Raw genomic sequence first — 21576 nt, forward strand, 5'->3', positions numbered from 1 at the left:
CCTCCAGTTAATCCAGCATCTCCACTTTTTTCAGTGGCTCCTCTCTGATCCAGCAGTAAATGTCTTCAGTCCAGTCAGTCAGACTCACTGGTAACTCTTCCCCTAACTAACTGTGAACTGTGCACACAGCTGCGTTCAAGTGAATGTGGTCTGCTGTGGACAGCTCAAACTCGCAGATGTCATCAGTCGTTCAGGTGAAGGCAGCGTGGACAACTCAGACTCATGGACACACAGGTGAACCATGAAGGCAGTGTGGGCGATTTGAATAGAAGAACGGCTCGTAAACGAATCGGTTCACTCTGAAGAGCCGTTCAAAAGACTTGACTCGTCCGCGAATGTCACACCTCTCGTGCCTGGCTGAGTGAGCCAGGACGGATAACAGCTGTTAGATATCAGTGCATAGTAACGCACCACATTTCACTGCTGGTAACGGTAATGGCGTTGTAACGTTTCACATAGTAATTAATGAAATTACCCGTTACTGGAAAACAATTTTTAATGCCGTTATTCCCAACACTGTTTGTGGGTCATGTGACTACTGGACTCTGAGTTCTATGTGCTTTGGCTGATTCTTCTTCCAGGCTGAAGTTCACACAGTGAATGTGGATGAAGAGGACACAGCTCTGTCTGCAGCGTCTGGTCTTCTAAGGGGGGGGGGGGGGGTTGTCCATAATGGATCCTCCAGGAGGCGTTGGTGAACCAGGACCTTCTGATCCACAGTGAGTCAATCACAGGGTTTTGAATAGTTTTATTACCTCCGCCAAGGAGGTTCTGTTTTTGTCAACGTTGGTTTGTCTGTTTGTCTGTCTGTGTGCAAGATAACTCAAAAAGTTAGGGACGGATTTGGATGAAAATTTCAGGAAATGTTGATACTGGCACAAGGAACAAATGATTAAATTTTGGTGGTGATGGAGGCACTGATCTGCCTTGGCGGAGGTCTGCGCTCTCCGAGTGCTTTTCTAGTTCTCAGACGTTATTTCAAGCAGCGTATGACTGTCAACACAATTTTTTTCAGATTTGTAAAACCTCAGTTCTTATCACTAATCCATTAGTCTTTCTGTGCTTACACACCTGAATCACTTCCCTCACGGTGAACAACTTTGAAGATGACTCCGTCATAAACACAGTCCACTTGTTTACAGAACAAACCCAAACGTCACTCAGGTCTTTTCAGAAATGTTGTTTCAAAGTGCATTGTGGGAATGGGAATTCCATGCAGCAGCAATTTCTCTGTCTCTTTCTGAGAGCTGAACCCAAATGTCACCTTTACCTTCATCCACCGACTAGACTTTCATTAAAACAGCCCTGGTGGACTGTAGAGTTTTACCTTGTAGTGATCTGGCTCGTTTTCTTGCAGAATCTGTGAGAAACTGCGTTCACTTCCCACAATGCACTTCATGACAATATTTCTGAAAAGGCCCAAGTGACGTTTGGGTTTGTTATGTAAACAAGTGGACTGTGTTTATGATGGAGTCATTTTCAGAGTTGTGGAACCACTTGTTCTAAATGTGTTCATGTCCTCAGAAAGAGGAGGAGGAGTCCTGGTCCTGAGGTGGACCCACAGTCCTGTTCTTTGTGCCCTGAAGGTGCCTGGAAAAAGAGCCAGAACTGGAACCGGAACCGGACTGCAGATGGACAGAACTGTACAAGGTCAGACTGTAATTCTGTCTAAAGATGTCATCAGTCCTGAAAACATGTCTACTCACTGACTATGTTTCAGTTTAAGTCACATTTTTGTAGCATTAGAAAGATCTACATTTTCATGTGTATGTTCTTATTAAACTGCATAAAAAGAGGAAACATCAAAGGGTTTAATTCTAAGAAAAATCTCATCATTATGAAACAGTAATATTTATGTGAATATAAAGTCTGAACACATCCTCAGCTCATCATCGTCTTTATAGAACATGTGCTTCTGAAAAATAAATAAAACTACAATGTAAAAAGGAATCAAATCCAATATACTGAGGTGGGTCCAGTTCAAATATTAAACTGATAGTATGGATGAATATGAAATGTATCAGATATCTTCACTACACTGGACGAATACGACAGCACTTTATTCTATTTGCTTTTTGTTTTCCTTCTATTTGACGTTAATGTTTGGATGGAAACGTCAGCATCGTTTTCAATAGATTCCATTTGACTAGACTTAACTTTTCTATTCTGAGATACCAACTCACAATCATGAACTAATATGTGTTATTCTGTTTGTCTTTGTGAATAAAATGTGTTTTCATGTAAATTTACTCTAATTCTTTGTGATTTAATTGTATAACGTCAGGTCAGGACATATTCACATAGTGTCACAGCTTTTATCACTTTTATAGTTTTTTTGGGTGAAATACTGTAGAATTCCAGCCTGTTTTAAACCCGACCTGGTGAGTGTTGTTCCCTCAGTGGTTCATTCAGGGTTAGACTTTGTGTTTGTTGTCACTGTCAGGGAGCTGAAGGGATGAAAATGGTGCCACTGTCCAAATACTTCATGATCCAACTGTGTTTATTTAAAGTGTTTGTATTTTGTGTTTTCAGATGAACATAAGCTCAGTCTGAGGAGCAGATGTGAACGTGTGACTGAAGGAAGTGATGAAGAAGGAAGTGGAACCCAACTAAAGCAGATCTTCACTGAGCTCTACATCACAGAGGGACAGAGTGAAGACGTTAATACCCAACATGAGGTGAAGACGCTGGAGACAGCTTCCAAGAAGAAGACCATCCAAGACAAACCGATCAGGTGTCAGGACATCTTCAAAGCCCTACCTGACCAGCAGAACCCCATCAGAGTGGTTCTGACCAACGGCGTCGCTGGAGTTGGAAAAACCTTCTCGGTGCTGAAGTTCACTCTGGACTGGGCAGAGGGTTTAGAAAACCAGGACGTCAGTCTGGTGGTTCTGCTGTCCTTCAGAGAGCTGAACCTGGTCAGAGATGAGCAGTACAGTCTGCTGACGCTGCTCCGTGTTTTCCATCCAACATTACAGAAGGTCACAGCAGAGCAGATCAGTGTCTGCAAACTTCTGTTCATCTTCGACGGCCTGGATGAAAGCAGACTTTCACTGGACTTCCACGACTGTGAGGTGGTTTCAGACGTCACTCAGAAGAAGCCAGTCAACGTGCTGTTGACCAACCTCATCAAGGGGAACCTGCTTCCATCAGCTCTCATCTGGATAACTTCCAGACCTGCAGCAGCCAATCAGATCCCTCCTTCATGTGTGGACAGGGTAACAGAAGTCCGAGGCTTCACCACCGACGTCCAGAAGGAGGAGTACTTCAGGAGGAGATCCAGTGATGAAGATCTGTGTAACGAAATCATCTCACACATCAAGACATCCAGGAGCCTCCACCTCATGTGTCAAATCCCAGTCTTCTGCTGGATCAGTTCTATGGTTCTGGAGCACATGTTGACTTCAGACCAGAGAGAAGAGCTGCCCAAGACCCTGACCAACCTGTACTCACACTTCATCATGGTCCAGACAAAGAGGAAGAAGAACAAGTATGAAAAAGGAGGTGAGATGGAGCTGACGGAGGCTGACAGGGAAGTTCTTCTGAAGCTGGGGAGGCTGGCGTTTGAACAACTGGAGAAAGGAAACGTCATGTTCTACCAAGAAGACCTGGAGCAGTGTGGTCTGGACGTCACAGAGGCCTCGGTGAAGTCAGGAGTTTGTACCGAGATCTTCAAAAGAGAGAGTGGACTCTTCCAGAAACCACTGTACACCTTTGTACATCTGAGTGTTCAGGAGTTTCTGGCAGCAGTTTACATCTACCACTGTTTGACCAACAACACAGAAGTACTGAGGAGGTTTCTGAGGAGAGAAGAAGAAGGTATTGATTCTTCTGAGGAGAATGCCAACATCAAAATGGAACATCTGACGAGGAGTCTGAGGAGAAAAGAAGAGGTTTATTTGATTATTTAATTTTATTGATTTTTAAAAAAGAAGTCTTTATTAAATTGTATCTATTTAAATCATAGTGTTAAAAATTAAACTTATTTTTAATTATTTTATTGATCTTATCTTAATATTTTCAACCTTATGTTTTTATATCCTTTGTGTCTTTTAGGAGTATGACCATAATTCAACATTCGATGTCCTCCTCAGCTTGGTCATGGTAAAATCCCTCTCCAGTAAAAATGGCCACCTGGATCTGTTTGTTCGTTTCCTTCATGGTCTTTGTCTGGAGTCCAACCACAGACTTCTTGGAGATCTGCTGGGTCAAACAGAGATCAGCTCAAAAACCGTAGACAAAGTCATCAACAACCTGAAGAAGATGAATACTGAGTATAACTCTCCTGACAGAAGCATCAACATCTTCCACTGTCTGATGGAGATGAACGACCACTCAGTCCAACAGGAGGTCCAAGAGTTCCTGAAGTCAGAGAACAGGCGATGGAAGATACTCTCTGAGATCCAGTGTTCAGCTCTGGCCTACGTACTGCAGATGTCTGAGGAGGTTCTGGATGAGTTGGATCTGAATGAGTACAACACATCAGTCGAAGGACGACGTAGACTAATTCCAGCTGTGAGGAACTGCAGAAAGGCTGAGTAAGTACTGATGTGAATATTAACATTATTCACCTGTGTAGTGATTCATCACCCTGATGAGGAATCGATCACGGAACCACAGAGAAGGAAAAATAAATTTTCTATCACATCTACTTTTTCAGTCTCTCTGGGTGTGGGCTCTCAGACATTCACTATGAAGTCGTGGCCTCAGCTCTGAAGTCCAGTCCTTCCCATCTCACAGAACTGAACCTGAGTTTCAACACCATGGAGGATCCAGATGTGAAGGTTCTAAGTTCTGGACTGGAGAGTCCAAACTGCAGACTGGAGACTCTGAGGTCAGTCCAATGTGTGTCTGCTGATGAGATCTTTTGTCTTTTTCTGTTTAAATCCTGACGTTCACTGTTCTCCATTTGTCTGAGCCGTTGTAAATGTTAAACATGTCATTTTATTATTTCAATAGAAGATTCAGTTCTGTTTGTCCATAATTCATACATTACTGAGGCTGATATCTATCTATCTATCTATCTATCTATCTATCTATCTATCTATCTATCTATCTATCTATCTATCTATCTATCTATCTATCTATCTATCTATATCTATATCTATCTATATCTATATCTATATCTATATCTATATCTATATCTATCTATCTATCTATCTATCTATCTATCTATCTATCTATCTATATATATATATATGTATTTATTTTATTTTATTTTTTTCTGTTTTTTTTTTTTTTTAACAGTATTTTCTGGAAAAACTGAATTACACCAGAAATATGCACAAATACCAAACACATTTTTATTTGATCAGAACAGGATCTAATGCTATATCACAAAACTTTCCTCTTTAAACAGTTAAAGTGCAGGATTTGGATAAATAAAGTTTTAACATGTGGCTTTACCAGTACAAAGAAACCATACAAATAAATAATGTTTTACAGACATTACAGTTTAAGATCCTGCTTCATTGTTCATCTTCTATTAGTTGTGAAAAGAATGCATAGTGTTCAGTCCCTGAATCATCCAACATCAGAACATTATTTTTGTGCAATCCCAATAAAAAAACTAATATCTGCCTCTTTCAGACAGTAAAAAGTGCTTTTAGGATGTTTGAAATAACCGTTGTTTAAGAAAACAGCGTTATCAATTCAAAAAAACTGCATGTATGACCTGCAGTATCATAATACTACTTTTGTCGTAAACAAACAACAGAGCGAAGTACCCATGTGAATATAGAAATAAAAGAGCATACCAATTTTTTCTTCCACCCCTGAAAGTGATCGTTGTATTATTCAGTTATGATGATGTTGGACTGATCCACAGTAAAAGAAAAAAAAGAGACAGTTATGTTATTAATTTTAATATGAAGCATATTAAATCAGACATAGTAATGTTTATCTGTACAATTTTTTTTTGTTTTCATTTTAGTTTTATAAATCTAGCATTTTGAAAAAACAAGTTGTCTTTTGTTTTCTGTTTCCGAGGAGACTGGTAAACAAATAAAAACATGTGTTTTGTTTTCATAGATGTCACTCATATTTATTTAAACCTCATTAAAGTATGTTCATCCATATCATATCATCAAACTGTATCTTTCTATACATGTATAGATGCTATAGAATCGCTATAGAAACTATATAAAGAGTCTGTCTGAAAAGGAGATCATAAACCAAATGAAGATGGATCATGATCATATAGAATATCATTATATTGTTGGAAATATTAAATCAAAGATGCTTAAGAGTAAATTACACTTAACTGACATGTGCATTATTTGAACTGTATTTAATTTATATTTATTAAACTAATAAAGTAGAAATATTCATTAGTTTTATTTGAATTATGAAGTATCTTTCGATTAATTACAGGTCAAACTCACTGATTAGGACATAGTAATGTTGGACTGAACATTTAAAACCTGAACACATCTGACTGGATTATGAACAGATTTGAATCTATTTCATTTATTCTTTATTCAGATTGAATAGCTGCCATTTGTCAGATGTCAGCTGTTCTTCTCTGGCCTCAGCTCTGAAGTCCAATCCATTCCATCTGACGGAACTTGATCTAAGTTTTAACGACCTGAAGGATTCAAGAGCGAAGCTGTTGTGTGATTTTCTTCAGAGTCCAGACTGTAAACTACAGATTCTGAGGTTGGTTCACTGTTGTTTTAACAAAATGATTAAATGTTCCATTTTTAATCCACAGCCCCATTAAAAATAAATAAGTAAAATAAAAAAGACATTGTTTTAAACATAATTCCAAACAGAATACAATGTAAACCTTCTGAACCCACATTTTATTCACAATCGAACACAGAAAACAAATGTTTAAAGTGAGAAAATGAAGCATTTTAAGGAAAAAGTTCCAAATGTAATATTGACCTTGATGTCAGTCAGACGTGTGTGTAAAGTTGTTCCAGGTCCATGTTTCCCACTGTGGACCATCTCCTCTTCTTTAACAACAGTCTGTAACTGAGGACACCAGTGGATGGAGTTTGGGGACATGAATGTTGTCCCATTCTGCTCTGATATAGTGTTATAGCAGCTGTGTTGTGTGTCTTTGTGTATTTGAAGATGTTTTTGTCTCTAACGTTGTGTTATTTTCATGTTTTTTCAGTTATTTATTTTATGCCATTTCATTTTATTGCATCATTTTTATTCCATTTATATTTTTATCCATCATTTAAAACCACAAATAACCATCAAGTGTGTTCATTTTTAACTCAGGACCAAAAATCGTACTTTAAATTGGGAATGAATAAGGATTTGACATTTATCATAATAATCATGTGTGTAACTTGATTTGTAAATGTTTATCATTTGTAATATTTTTGGTCATATTACCCAGACCTACATGGACAACATCAACCAAAACCAAATCCAGTCTGATTGTGTTTTTTCTAAAGTCATTGGGTTTGTCTCATTAACACTGAAGTCAAATGAAATCCGACAAAAAATAATGTCTGAATTTGAGCGTCCACTCCTTCCTCGCCCTCTCCTCTCAGTCCAAATCTAAAGACTGTAATTGTAGATATAGATGAACCTGCTGCTGTTCATAGTGTTGTAGAAAAGTGAAGCCACTGTAGATGAAGTCTGATGTCCTCTCAGACCACTTTACTGACAATGAGCTTCAAGTCATTGTGTTTTTTTGAGCCAGTAACGTTAAAAACCATCAAGAACTGAAGCTTCACCATAGACAGTTGGAGAGTGACCTGAGAGGTAATGGAAATGAAGTGTAAAGCACAGCAGAAGAAAAACCAACATCAGTGAATGTCCTTTCTATGAATAACAGCCACATAATGTGGAGCAGAGTTTTCAAACTCATTTTAGTTCAGTTCCACATTCAGCCCAATATGATCTCAAGTGGACCAGACCAGTACAAGAAGAAGAGTGAAAAAAGTCCAATTACATGATGAAAATGTTCACATCTACAACGTATCCTTGAAAATAATGTCAATAAAATCAACAACCACAAACAACCTGAAATGTATGAAGAAAAATAAGTGCAATTTTCCCAATATTCTGTCTGAGTTGATCATTTCCACATGTGCATTACAACTTCCAGATCACAGTGGATCTACAAAGACACAACACATGTATTAATAGGAATAATATTGTTAAAATTGCACTTCAGACATTTCAGGTTCATATTTTTCAGGTTATTCACATTTTTGTGAAAGGATAGTTTGTACATGAAACATTTTCATGTCATTAAAATTTTTGAGAAATAAAACAAACAGTCAAATTGGAGGTTGTCCTTATTTTTCTGTTATTCTGATAGTATTTTACTGGTCTGACCCACTTTAGACTGAATCTGTTTGTATGTGACCCCTGAACTAAAAGGATTTGAACATCCTTGATTCTTTATATGTTCAGTGTCATTTTTATATTTCATAAATTGATGCCATGGCCTGGATGGGACCCTTTGGTGGGCCGGTTTTGGCCCACGGGCCGCATGTTTGACCCCCCTGATCTCTCCCTAATCTTATCAGTGTGCAGGCGAAGTCCTAACCTAAATAGAATGTATGTATTTTCACATCACTAGCCTCTACGTGGAATGTTTACAGGTGTATATAAGAATTGAATTCAGCTCTGAATACACAAAAGTTGATGAAACCTGGAATTTGCTGATAATGTGATTGATTCCATGGGTTGAATTCCTTTGTGTGTCTGTGATGCAGGACTTTGAGTGACTCCAGGAATCCTGGTAATAACCAAACACAATGATTGGATTCATCAAGCACACAATGAAAGTGGTTCAGTAATGACAGACTGAAGTGTGTGGTGGTTGGCCTTAGTTACTGGTTTTATGTCCAACATAAAGGAGGGACCTCCACCTGTTTGAAAAGGAAAAACAACCTTAATAAAGATGAAATGAATCCTAAAGATTCAGTGTAAACTGGTCCAATGTGGTCTTTGAAATGACTAAATAAAATAACTAGTAGAAGGAGTTCACTTGTATTTAGTATCAGTTCACTCTCCAACTGTTTGTCTGAAATGTGTTCAGTTTCCAAATGTGTCCAGTTTTAGTTTTTGAACTCCAAATGACAGTAAAATTCTTGGTTGATTCCCAGATCCTGGGTTGAGTTTCTAACCTACTGTAATTTGACATGTAATGTAGTTCCATATGACATGAAATTCCTGAGGAACAGGGTTGTTTGTTTTCTACCAGTAACGGTTCCCTCCAGGTCGGTCCACTAGTGTCACATGACAACACCAAATGTGGTTGTTAGCCATTGGACCTGTTTGGATGTTTATGTTCTGACAGATGGCACCCATGAAAATAGAATATTTGTGTATTATTATTTTATTTACATGTTATGAATCTACATTCATTCATCCACATGACATTCTAAACCTTTATCATCTCATCCAACTGTATCTTTCTATCCATATATAGATGCTATAGAATCACTATCCACAGACTGAAATAATCCATTAGCTCAACAACATTAATGCTAACAGCTCATAATCCAACACTGTTAAATACTATTCATACACTGATAATCACACAATATAAAATGAATGGAAACTAAACAGGAAAGTTTTCACAGCGCTGTTATTTAATGTCAGGATCTTTACAGTCTGTCTGAAAAGGAGATCATAAACCAAATGAAGATGGATCATGATCATATAGAATATCATTATATTGTTGAAAAAATGAAATCAAATATGCTTAAGAGTAAATTACACTAAACTGACATGTGGATTATACGAACTGTATTTAATTAATATTTATTAAACTAATAAAGTACAAATATTCATTAGTTTTATTTGAATTATAAAGTATCTGTAGATTAATTACAGGTCGAACTCATTGATTAGGACATAGTAATGTTGGACTGAACATTTAAAACCTGAACACATCTGACTGGATTATGAACAGATTTGAATCTATTTCATTTATTCTTTATTCAGGTGTTATTGCTGCCATTTGTCAGATGTCAGCTGTTCTTCTCTGGCCTCAGCTCTGAAGTCCAATCCATTCCATCTGACGGAACTTGATCTGAGTTTGAACGACCTGAAGGATTCAGGAGTGAAGCTGTTGTGTGATTTTCTTCAGAATCCAGACTGTAAACTACAGATTCTGAGGTTGGTTCACTGTTGTTTTAACAAAATGGTTCAATGTTCCATTTTTAATCCACAGCCCCAATATTTTTTTTTAAAAAGACATTATTTTAAACATAATTCCAAACAGAATACAATGTAAACCTTCTGAACCCACATTTTATTCACAATCGAACACAGAAAACAAATGTTTAAAGTGAGAAAATGAAGCATTTTAAGGAAAAAATTCCAAATGTAATATTGACCTTGATGTCAGTCAGACGTGTGTGTAAAGTTGTTCCAGGTCCATGTTTCCCACTGTGGACCATCTCCTCTTCTTTAACAACAGTCTGTAACTGAGGACACCAGTGGATGGAGTTTGGGGACATGAATGTTGTCCCATTCTGCTCTGATATAGTGTTATAGCAGCTGTGTTGTGTGTCTTTGTGTATTTGAAGATATTTTTGTCTCTAACGTTGTGTTACTTTCATGTTTTTTCAGTTATTTATTTTATGGCGTTTCATTTTATTACATCATTATTATTATATTTCTATTTTTATTCATTATTTAAAACCACAAATAACCATCAAGTGTGTTCATTTTTAACTCAGGACCAAAAATCGTACTTTAAACTGGGAATGAATAAGGATTTGACATTTATCATAATAATCATGTGTGTAACTTGATTTGTAAATGTTTATCATTTGTAATATTTTTGGTCATATTACCCAGACCTACATGGACAACATCAACCAAAACCAAATCCAGTCTGATTGTGGTTTTTCTAAAGTCATTGGGTTTGTGTCATTAACACTGAAGTCAAATGAAATCCGACAAAAAATAATGTCTGAATTTGAGCGTCCACTCCTTCCTCGCCCTCTCCTCTCAGTCCAAATCTAAAGCCTGTAATTGTAGATATAGATGAACCTGCTGCTGTTCATAGTGTTGTAGAAAAGTGAAGCCACTGTAGATGAAGTCTGATGTCCTCTCAGACCACTTTACTGACAATGAGCTTCAAGTCATTGTGTTTTTTTGAGCCAGTAACGTTAAAAACCATCAAGAACTGAAACTTCACCATAGACAGTTGGAGAGTGACCTGAGAGGTAATGGAAATGAAGTGTAAAGCACAGCAGAAGAAAAACCAACATCAGTGAATGTCCTTTCTATGAATAACAGCCACATAATGTGGAGCAGAGTTTTCAAACTCATTTTAGTTCAGTTCCACATTCAGCCCAATATGATCTCAAGTGGACCAGACCAGTACAAGAAGAAGAGTGAAAAAAGTCCAATTACATGATGAAAATGTTCACATCTACAACGTATCCTTGAAAATAATGTCAATAAAATCAACAACCACAAACAACCTGAAATGTATGAAGAAAAATAAGTGCAATTTTCCCAATATTGTGTCTGAGTTGATCATTTCCACATGTGCATTACAACTTCCAGATCACAGTGGATCTACAAAGACACAAAACATGTATTAATAGGAATAATATTGTTAAAATTGCACTTCAGACATTTCAGGTTCATATTTTTCAGGTTATTCACATTTTTGTGAAAGGATAGTTTGTACATGAAACATTTTCATGTCATTAAAATTTTGAGAAATAAAACAAAGAGACAAATTGGAGGTTGTCCTTATTTTTCTGTTATTCTGATAGTATTTTACTGGTCTGACCCACTTTAGACTGAATCTGTTTGTATGTGACCCCTGAACTAAAAGGATTTGAACATCCTTGATTCTTTATATGTTCAGTGTCATTTTTATATTTCATAAATTGATGCCATGGCCTGAATGGGACCCTTTGGTGGGCCGGTTTTGGCCCACGGGCCGTATGTTTGACCCCCTGATCTCTCCCTAATCTTATCAGTGTGCAGGCGAAGTCCTAACCTAAATAGAATGTATGTATTTTCACATCACTAGCCTCTACGTGGAATGTTTAAAGGTGTATATAAGAACTGAATTCAGCTCCGAATACACAAAAGTTGATGAAACCTGGAATTTGCTGATAATGTGATTGATTCCATGGGTTGAATTCCTTTGTGTGTCTGTGATGCAGGACTTTGAGTGACTCCAGGAATCCTGGTAATAACCAAACACAATGATTGGATTCATCAAGCACACAATGAAAGTGGTTCAGTAATGACAGACTGAAGTGTGTGGTGGTTGGCCTTAGTTACTGGTTTTATGTCCAACATAAAGGAGGGACCTCCACCTGTTTGAAAAGGAAAAACAACCTTAATAAAGATGAAATGAATCCTAAAGATTCAGTGTAAACTGGTCCAATGTGGTCTTTGAAATGACTAAATAAAATAACTAGTAGAAGGAGTTCACTTCTATTTAGTATCAGTTCACTCTCCAACTGTTTGTCTGAAATGTGTTCAGTTTCCAAATGTGTCCAGTTTTAGTTTTTGAACTCCAAATGACAGTAAAATTCTTGGTTGATTCCCAGATCCTGGGTTGAGTTTCTAACCTACTGTAATTTGACATGTAATGTAGTTCCATATGACATGAAATTCCTGAGGAACAGGGTTGTTTGTTTTCTACCAGTAACGGTTCCCTCCAGGTCGGTCCACTAGTGTCACATGACAACACCAAATGTGGTTGTTATCCATTGGACCTGTTTGGATGTTTATGTTCTGACAGATGGCACCCATGAAAATAGAATATTTGTGTATTATTATTTTATTTACATGTTATGAATCTACATTCATTCATCCACATGACATTCTAAACCTTTATCATCTCATCCAACTGTATCTTTCTATCCATATATAGATGCTATAGAATCACTATCCACAGACTGAAATAATCCATTAGCTCAACAACATTAATGCTAACAGCTCATAATCCAACACTGTTAAATACTATTCATACACTGATAATCACACAATATAAAATGAATGGAAACTAAACAGGAAAGTTTTCACAGCGCTGTTATTTAATGACAGGATCTTTACAGTCTGTCTGAAAAGGAGATCATAAACCAAATGAAGATGGATCATGATCATATAGAATATCATTATATTGTTGAAAAAATGAAATCAAATATGCTTAAGAGTAAATTACACTAAACTGACATGTGGATTATACGAACTGTATTTAATTAATATTTATTAAACTAATAAAGTAGAAATATTCATTAGTTTTATTTGAATTATGAAGTATCTGTAGATTAATTACAGGTCGAACTCATTGATTAGGACATAGTAATGTTGGACTGAACATTTAAAACCTGAACACATCTGACTGGATTATGAACAGATTTGAATCTATTTCATTTATTCTTTATTCAGGTGTTATTGCTGCCATTTGTCAGATGTCAGCTGTTCTTCTCTGGCCTCAGCTCTGAAGTCCAATCCATTCCATCTGATGGAACTTGATCTGAGTTTGAACGACCTGAAGGATTCAGGAGTGAAGCTGTTGTGTGATTTTCTTCAGAATCCAGACTGTAAACTACAGATTCTGAGGTTGGTTCACTGTTGTTTTAACAAAATGGTTCAATGTTCCATTTTTAATCCACAGCCCCAATATTTTTTTTTAAAAAGACATTATTTTAAACATAATTCCAAACAGAATACAATGTAAACCTTCTGAACCCACATTTTATTCACAATCGAACACAGAAAACAAATGTTTAAAGTGAGAAAATGAAGCATTTTAAGGAAAAAGTTCCAAATGTAATATTGACCTTGATGTCAGTCAGACGTGTGTGTAAAGTTGTTCCAGGTCCATGTTTCCCACTGTGGACCATCTCCTCTTCTTTAACAACAGTCTGTAACTGAGGACACCAGTGGATGGAGTTTGGGGACATGAATGTTGTCCCATTCTGCTCTGATATAGTGTTATAGCAGCTGTGTTGTGTGTCTTTGTGTATTTGAAGATATTTTTGTCTCTAACGTTGTGTTACTTTCATGTTTTTTCAGTTATTTATTTTATGGCGTTTCATTTTATTGCATCACTTTTATTACATTTATATTTTTATCCATCATTTAAAACCACAGATAACCATCAAGTGTGTTCATTTTTAACTCAGGACCAAAAATCGTACTTTAAACTGGGAATGAATAAGGATTTGACATTTATCATAACAATCATGTGTGTAACTTGATTTGTAAATGTTTATCATTTGTAATATTTTTGGTCATATTACCCAGACCTACATGGACAACATCAACCAAAACCAAATCCAGTCTGATTGTGGTTTTTATAAAGTCATTGGGTTTGTGTCATTAACACTGAAGTCAAATGAAATCCGACAAAAAATAATGTCTGAATTTGAGCGTCCACTCCTTCCTCGCCCTCTCCTCTCAGTCCAAATCTAAAGACTGTAATTGTAGATATAGATGAACCTGCTGCTGTTCATAGTGTTGTAGAAAAGTGAAGCCACTGTAGATGAAGTCTGATGTCCTCTCAGACCACTTTACTGACAATGAGCTTCAAGTCATTGTGTTTTTTTGAGCCAGTAACGTTAAAAACCATCAAGAACTGAAGCTTCACCATAGACAGTTGGAGAGGGACCTGAGAGGTAATGGAAATGAAGTGTAAAGCACAGCAGAAGAAAAACCAACATCAGTGAATGTCCTTTCTATGAATAACAGCCACATAATGTGGAGCAGAGTTTTCAAACTCATTTTAGTTCAGTTCCACATTCAGCCCAATATGATCTCAAGTGGACCAGACCAGTACAAGAAGAAGAGTGAAAACAGTCCAATTACATGATGAAAATGTTCACATCTACAACGTATCCTTGAAAATAATGTCAATAAAATCAACGACCACAAACAACCTGAAATGTATGAAGAAAAATAAGTGCAATTTTCCCAATATTCTGTCTGAGTTGATCATTTCCACATGTGCATTACAACTTCCAGATCACAGTGGATCTACAAAGACACAAAACATGTATTAATAGGAATAATATTGTTAAAATTGCACTTCAGACATTTCAGGTTCATATTTTTCAGGTTATTCACATTTTTGTGAAAGGATAGTTTGTACATGAAACATTTTCATGTCATTAAAATTTTTGAGAAATAAAACAAACAGTCAAATTGGAGGTTGTCCTTATTTTTCTGTTATTCTGATAGTATTTTACTGGTCTGACCCACTTTAGACTGAATCTGTTTGTATGTGACCCCTGAACTAAAAGGATTTGAACATCCTTGATTCTTTATATGTTCAGTGTCATTTTTATATTTCGTAAATTGATGCCATGGCCTGGATGGGACCCTTTGGTGGGCCGGTTTTGGCCCACGGGCCGCATGTTTGACCCCCCTGATCTCTCCCTAATCTTATCAGTGTGCAGGCGAAGTCCTAACCTAAATAGAATGTATGTATTTTCACATCACTAGCCTCTACGTGGAATGTTTAAAGGTGTATATAAGAATTGAATTCAGCTCCGAATACACAAAAGTTGATGAAACCTGGAATTTGCTGATAATGTGATTGATTCCATGGGTTGAATTCCTTTGTGTGTCTGTGATGCAGGACTTTGAGTGACTCCAGGAATCCTGGTAATAACCAAACACAATGATTGGATTCATCAAGCACACAATGAAAGTGGTTCAGTAATGACAGACTGAAGTGTGTGGTGGTTGGCCTTAGTTACTGGTTTTATGTCCAACATAAAGGAGGGACCTCCACCTGTTTGAAAAGGAAAAACAACCTTAATAAAGATGAAATGAATCCTAAAGATTCAGTGTAAACTGGTCCAATGTGGTCTTTGAAATGACTAAATAAAATAACTAGTAGAAGGAGTTCACTTGTATTTAGTATCAGTTCACTCTCCAACTGTTTGTCTGAAATGTGTTCAGTTTCCAAATGTGTCCAGTTTTAGTTTTTGAACTCCAAATGACAGTAAAATTCTTGTTTGATTCCCAGATCCTGGGTTGAGTTTCTAACCTACTGTAATTTGACATGTAATGTAGTTCCATATGACATGAAATTCCTGAGGAACAGGGTTGTTTGTTTTCTACCAGTAACGGTTCCCTCCAGGTCGGTCCACTAGTGTCACATGACAACACCAAATGTGGTTGTTATCCATTGGACCTGTTTGGATGTTTGTGTTCTGACAGATGGCACCCATGAAAATAGAATATTTGTGTATTATTATTTTATTTACATGTTATGAATCTACATTCATTCATCCACATGACATTCTAAACCTTTCTCATCTCATCCAACTGTATCTTTCTATCCATATATAGATGCTATAGAATCACTATCCACAGACTGAAATAATCCATTAGCTCAACAACATTAATGCTAACAGCTCATAATCCAACACTGTTAAATACTATTCATACACTGATAATCACACAATATAAAATGAATGGAAACTAAACAGGAAAGTTTTCACAGCGCTGTTATTTAATGACAGGATCTTTACAGTCTGTGTGAAAAGGAGATCATAAACCAAATGAAGATGGATCATGATCATATAGAATATCATTATATTGTTGAAAATATTAAATCAAAGATGTTTAAGAGTAAATTACACTTAACTGACATGTGCATTATATGAACTGTATGTAATTAATATTTATTAAACTTATAAAGTAGAAATATTCATTAGTTTTATTTGAATTATAAAGTATCTTTCGATTAATTACAGGTCAAACTCATTGATTAGGACATAGTAATGTTGGACTGAACATTTAAAAGCTGAACACATCTGTTTTGGAAATGCTCAAATATCCAACCCTTCTGGGGGAAGGTTCACTCAACTCTCTGTGAGGTGTTGGGATATGCAAACCCAAATTCTTGTCTTGTTCTGTACCTTGGACATTTGAAAGAATCGGTACATAAAGAAGACAGATATCTTGTCAAGATCCTTCTGGTGGCCGGAAAGAAGGCTATAACAAAGAACTGGCTTAAGACTGATGCTCCGTCTTATAAACAATGGATTTCAATCATAGATGATATACTTGTCATGGAACATCTTACATATAAACTGAAGTTAAAAGAAAATCTCTTTGTGAAAAACTGGGGAAAGTGGCTGACATTCAGAGACAAATGTATCTGTTAAGGGACCTTAATATTCTGACACCATCACAGGCTGTTCTTTTCATCTGTTTTTTTTTTTTTTTTCTTTTTCCTACTCCTCAACTTGAGGACTCTGTTTTGTACTGTTAAAAATTGAAAAATAAAAATTGTTAAAAAAAAAAAAAAAAAAAGATGAACACATCTGACTGGATTATGAACAGATTTGAATCTATTTCATTTATTCTTTATTCAGATTGAACCACTGCGGTTTGTCAGATGTCAGCTGTTCTTCTCTGGCCTCAGCTCTGAAGTCCAATCCATTCCATCTGATGGAACTTGATCTGAGTGAAAACGACCTGAAGGATTCAGGAGTGAAGCTGTTGTGTGATTTTCTTCAGAGTCCAGACTGTAAACTACAGATTCTGAGGTTGTTTTTATTGTTACTATTGGAAAATTCATAGGTTTCAGTAATAACTAATTAACTAATAAACATAACTGACTATATAACTCTGAAATTCTAAATGATCTATTGTCTTTCGTACTCATTTCAAGTTAATGGTAACATTAAAAACAAATCCTGGTACTTAGAGAAATTATGCTTGAGTTGTTAAATTAAATGATGTTTTTGACAAACGGCCACATTTCACCAGGATTCAACAATATGAACTGTTCCTTTTTAACTTCTGGGGTTGAAATAATGGTTCTTTATGAAGATACTTTAGAAGAAACAATAGAAACAGTAGAACCAACAGATAATTTCTCATGGGTGTATGCTGGTCTATACTGACTTTACTGAGTTAAAACCTGTAGGATTATGATTCCTAAATATTATCAAATAAACCCAAATACACAAGTACAAAAAAACCTGAAGTCATTATATAAATATAGTCTAAATTTAGTTCACATTAAGAATAATCACTGAGGAAAACATTATTCCTATATATCCTACATTTATGATTTTTATTTTCTATATCTTAAATTACACATTCATAATCTGAACACATCTGACTGGATTATTAACAGATTTGAATCTATTTCATTTCTTCTTTATTCAGATTGGATCGCTGCAGTTTGTCAGATGTCAGCTGTTCTTCTCTGGCCTCAGCTGTGAAGTCCAATCCATTCCATCTGACGGAACTTGATCTGAGTTGGAACAACCTGAAGGATTCAGGAGTGAAGCTGTTGGAGGATTTACTGCAGAGTCCAGACTATAAACTAGAGACACTATGGTCAGTTCACTGTCTGTTACTGTTATAGAGTTAACATGTTCCATTCAGACCTGAATCCAGTCAAATTCAAATATGCTTTGAGAGTATTTATTGTATTCACAGGCATAAGGTGATCTGATCAGAACCACTGAAATCATTCTATGTTTAACGTTGGGAGATGGAGAAAGGGCTCAGTCCATGTGAAATCACCAGCCTTCCAACTGACCATCTCCCATTTACTTCATACATTCATAAAATAATGTTAATATTCCAGAAAACGGCAGACAAAATCTGATCCTGATGTCTTCATAGTTTTTAGTTTTTGTGATGTGAGTGAAGATACTAACTCCAGGACTTCATTACTTTTTAGATGTTCATGACAGATGGATGGTTTCACACTGATTTTGTCTTGGTGGATCTCCATACTGAATCACATGAGATTTTTACAACAAATAAAAATGTCTGATTGATGAGGCATTAAAAAGGAGAAGAAAGAAAAAACTACACCTATTTTCAGTTGTATAATGTTCATGTGTGACAAGGTCTAGTATGTACAATTATATCAGTGGAATGAGCATGTTTGTATTAATGTATGCAGAAAATATGAAACTGGTGTCTTTAAACAAACTTTGTTTTCAGTGCATCAATGACACCATGTTTTCTGTAAAATATAGAGGTACTGAACTGAAGATCCATCACAAATCTGTATCATGCATCTGTCGTATCCATCTGTTATCAATAGTTCAACAGTTTGACTGAATTTAGCATCATTTTCTGTAGCACGTTTTTACATTTACTGTCATTTTCAAAGTCCCACTGTCTCAAAAACTAATGATGATATGAGGCTGAAATGTTGCATTTTACTGACGTCATTTATTGAAAGTATGAAGTATTGGAGATGGTCAGTTTGGAACATTTTATGAATCTGATGATTTAAGGTGGAAAAAACAGAGTAATGACAGGATGGAGCCACTTGGAAATCGATAATGAATTCAGGAATCAGGTGATATTTTAGTAGATCTGATGTGGATGAAGAGATGGAACCTTTGTTAAAGGGCAGCGAGAGCAGACAGAGATAAGGGACGAACCCACATGTGATCAAACATGACAGTCTGTGTGTTTTATGTCTAGGACCGACAATACGATATTAACTGGAATCCCGATGCGTCATGGAGTGGAGACAGAGGAGGACACATCAGAGTCTGGCTGTGGGGTCAAAGGTCGTCCTCCAGACTCTGACAGTGAACCTGGACCCTCAGATAAACGGTACCATTATCACTGACACTGTTGGAGAACATTGTGTGTCTTTATTTCATACCTTACAGTAAATAACATGTTCAGTCTGTTGTTTTCTCCAGAGATCTGAAACCATATGAACAGAGCTGTGGAACACATGTTGAATTCACATTTAATCCTTAATGGTTCATTCTTGAATTCTCCTTCTAACCTTTAAATCCAGGTTTATGCAGTGAGATGTTTAGAAGGCTTTATTACCCCGCCCCCCAAAGGGGAGGCAACGGGTATTGTTTTTGGTTCAGTTTGTTTGTTTGTTTGTTTGTTAACACTCTAGCAGCAAAACTACTGGTTGAATTCAGACCAAATTGGGTTTATAGATTGCCAGTTACCCAGAGTAGATGTCATCACATATTGGGAACAGTAGGTCAAAGTTCAAATTTCTAATGAATTTTCTTAAATCTCTTTTTTCTCCCATTTACTTATAATGGGCGAAATTTCAAATGTCTAAAAAAACATCAATTTTGTTTCAATTTACTTCAAACTTGGCACATATATAGAGATTATTGATATGCTGACATTAGCACACATATAGACATGATGACATCAGCTGGATCGATGACAAAATAAGCTCCAATACATGCGAGGGGCGGGGTTTGTTGTGCCCGGAACCACTTGTTTGATCTGCATTTGTGTTTGTTTCAACAGAACTGGAGCTGACAGACATGAACCATGTGAGTAGAACATCCACATTTAAAGACAACTGTTGTAAACTGTGCCTGTGGATCAGCTTCATACCTACAGTCCAGGACTAGTCTGGCTCACAGGGTGGACTCTGCTGGAAGAATCCCACCAATGGGCCTGTAGTTTTGTTTCACTAGTTCAAGTTTGTATGAGTGGGAAAAATACACAATTCCTGAACATTTGTTGAAAATTCAGTAAGAAGATTTGGAAGTAAAAGAAAACACACATTTAGAAGAATGAAAATCCAAATGCCTTAATCCTCAGAGGAGCACAGACATACATTGTAGAATTAGCCACTATTGTGGACACTGTGTCTGAGTCCTGCAGCTGTACTTACAGGATGTTTGAATTCATCTAAATCTTGTCATCCAGACAGTTAAACCAACATCATCTTCCCACACTTCAGCTTCAGCTGTTGCATGTTTTGTATGTGGTTTCACCCACTGGGATGAAACCACGTCCACCAGTGAGTTTGCCGACTCTCTTCACCCACCAGGTCCGTCCACTTCAGACTTAGACCTGAAGGAGTCTGAGGACGGCGTAGAGGACTGTGTGGACCGAGACCCTCACACCAATTCTGAAGATCCAGAGAAGCAGCAGCTCGTCTGCGCAGAGGCTCAGGCTGGAGCGTCCAACTGGGAGGTACACAAACACAAACGTCAACCATTTGGACAAACGACGGTAAAGTCATGAACCAGGACATGGACTGAACTAAAACTGGACCTTTGTCAATTCTAGGAGCTCACACCTGAAGTATCAGCTGAGTCTGGACTCACTTCATACAGGTAAGAAAATCTTACAAAACAGAATAGAGCGTATGCACTGACATGACTGTACAACCAGAACACAGAACCCAGTGGCAAAACATGCAACAGTGTGGCTTCATTTAGGAGGAAATTTAGGAAATTATGAGTAAAACTACACTTTGCTTCAGGTAACAGACTCAACAGTTACCATTTCAGTTTAACCCAAGTGATCCACAGGCACTGACGTGACAGGAAATAGATTTACTCACTATTCAGTTTTGTTTTTTGTATTTTTTTTTTCAGTTCAGTTGTGTTTATTCAGACATTTCAAGCATTCTACATTTGTGCAGGTACAATGTTTGAAAAACTAAAGACTCTGTAAAGGAATCAGCTGAAGCCGAAGCTTATTCTGTCAAACCCCCGATTCATATCACCAAACAAAATGAAATAAAATAGATACCAATGCCTTTAGCTTAGTAAGAATAGCAACAGCAAAAAACAATTCAATAGTTTGAGTGGAAAAAAATGAACGTTCACATTCTTGATATATTTTCATGACATTTCATTTAAACAGTTTTAAACATAAATAACTTTGTACAGT

The 21576-nt window shown here is 36.7% G+C and overlaps 1 protein-coding gene across 1 annotated transcript in view; it reads left to right on the forward strand.

Moving 5' to 3' along the window:
* Positions 1–21576, forward strand: part of LOC115411291 (NACHT, LRR and PYD domains-containing protein 12-like) — a 31795-nt gene that overhangs the window by 5253 nt on the left and 4966 nt on the right. The window contains exons 2-15 of the mRNA XM_030123372.1: positions 582–719; positions 1525–1650; positions 2533–3893; positions 4057–4538; positions 4661–4834; positions 6484–6657; positions 9925–10098; positions 13354–13527; positions 17298–17471; positions 18100–18273; positions 19384–19518; positions 20194–20219; positions 20726–20871; positions 20968–21014. Of these exons, the coding sequence (XP_029979232.1) occupies positions 1632–1650; positions 2533–3893; positions 4057–4538; positions 4661–4834; positions 6484–6657; positions 9925–10098; positions 13354–13527; positions 17298–17471; positions 18100–18273; positions 19384–19518; positions 20194–20219; positions 20726–20871; positions 20968–21014 (3260 nt within the window). The 5' untranslated portion in view covers positions 582–719; positions 1525–1631. The remainder of the gene's footprint in view (positions 1–581; positions 720–1524; positions 1651–2532; positions 3894–4056; positions 4539–4660; positions 4835–6483; positions 6658–9924; positions 10099–13353; positions 13528–17297; positions 17472–18099; positions 18274–19383; positions 19519–20193; positions 20220–20725; positions 20872–20967; positions 21015–21576) is intronic.

This window comes from Sphaeramia orbicularis, chromosome 20 (genome assembly GCF_902148855.1).
Source record: "Sphaeramia orbicularis chromosome 20, fSphaOr1.1, whole genome shotgun sequence".
Taxonomy (NCBI): domain Eukaryota; kingdom Metazoa; phylum Chordata; class Actinopteri; order Kurtiformes; family Apogonidae; genus Sphaeramia; species Sphaeramia orbicularis.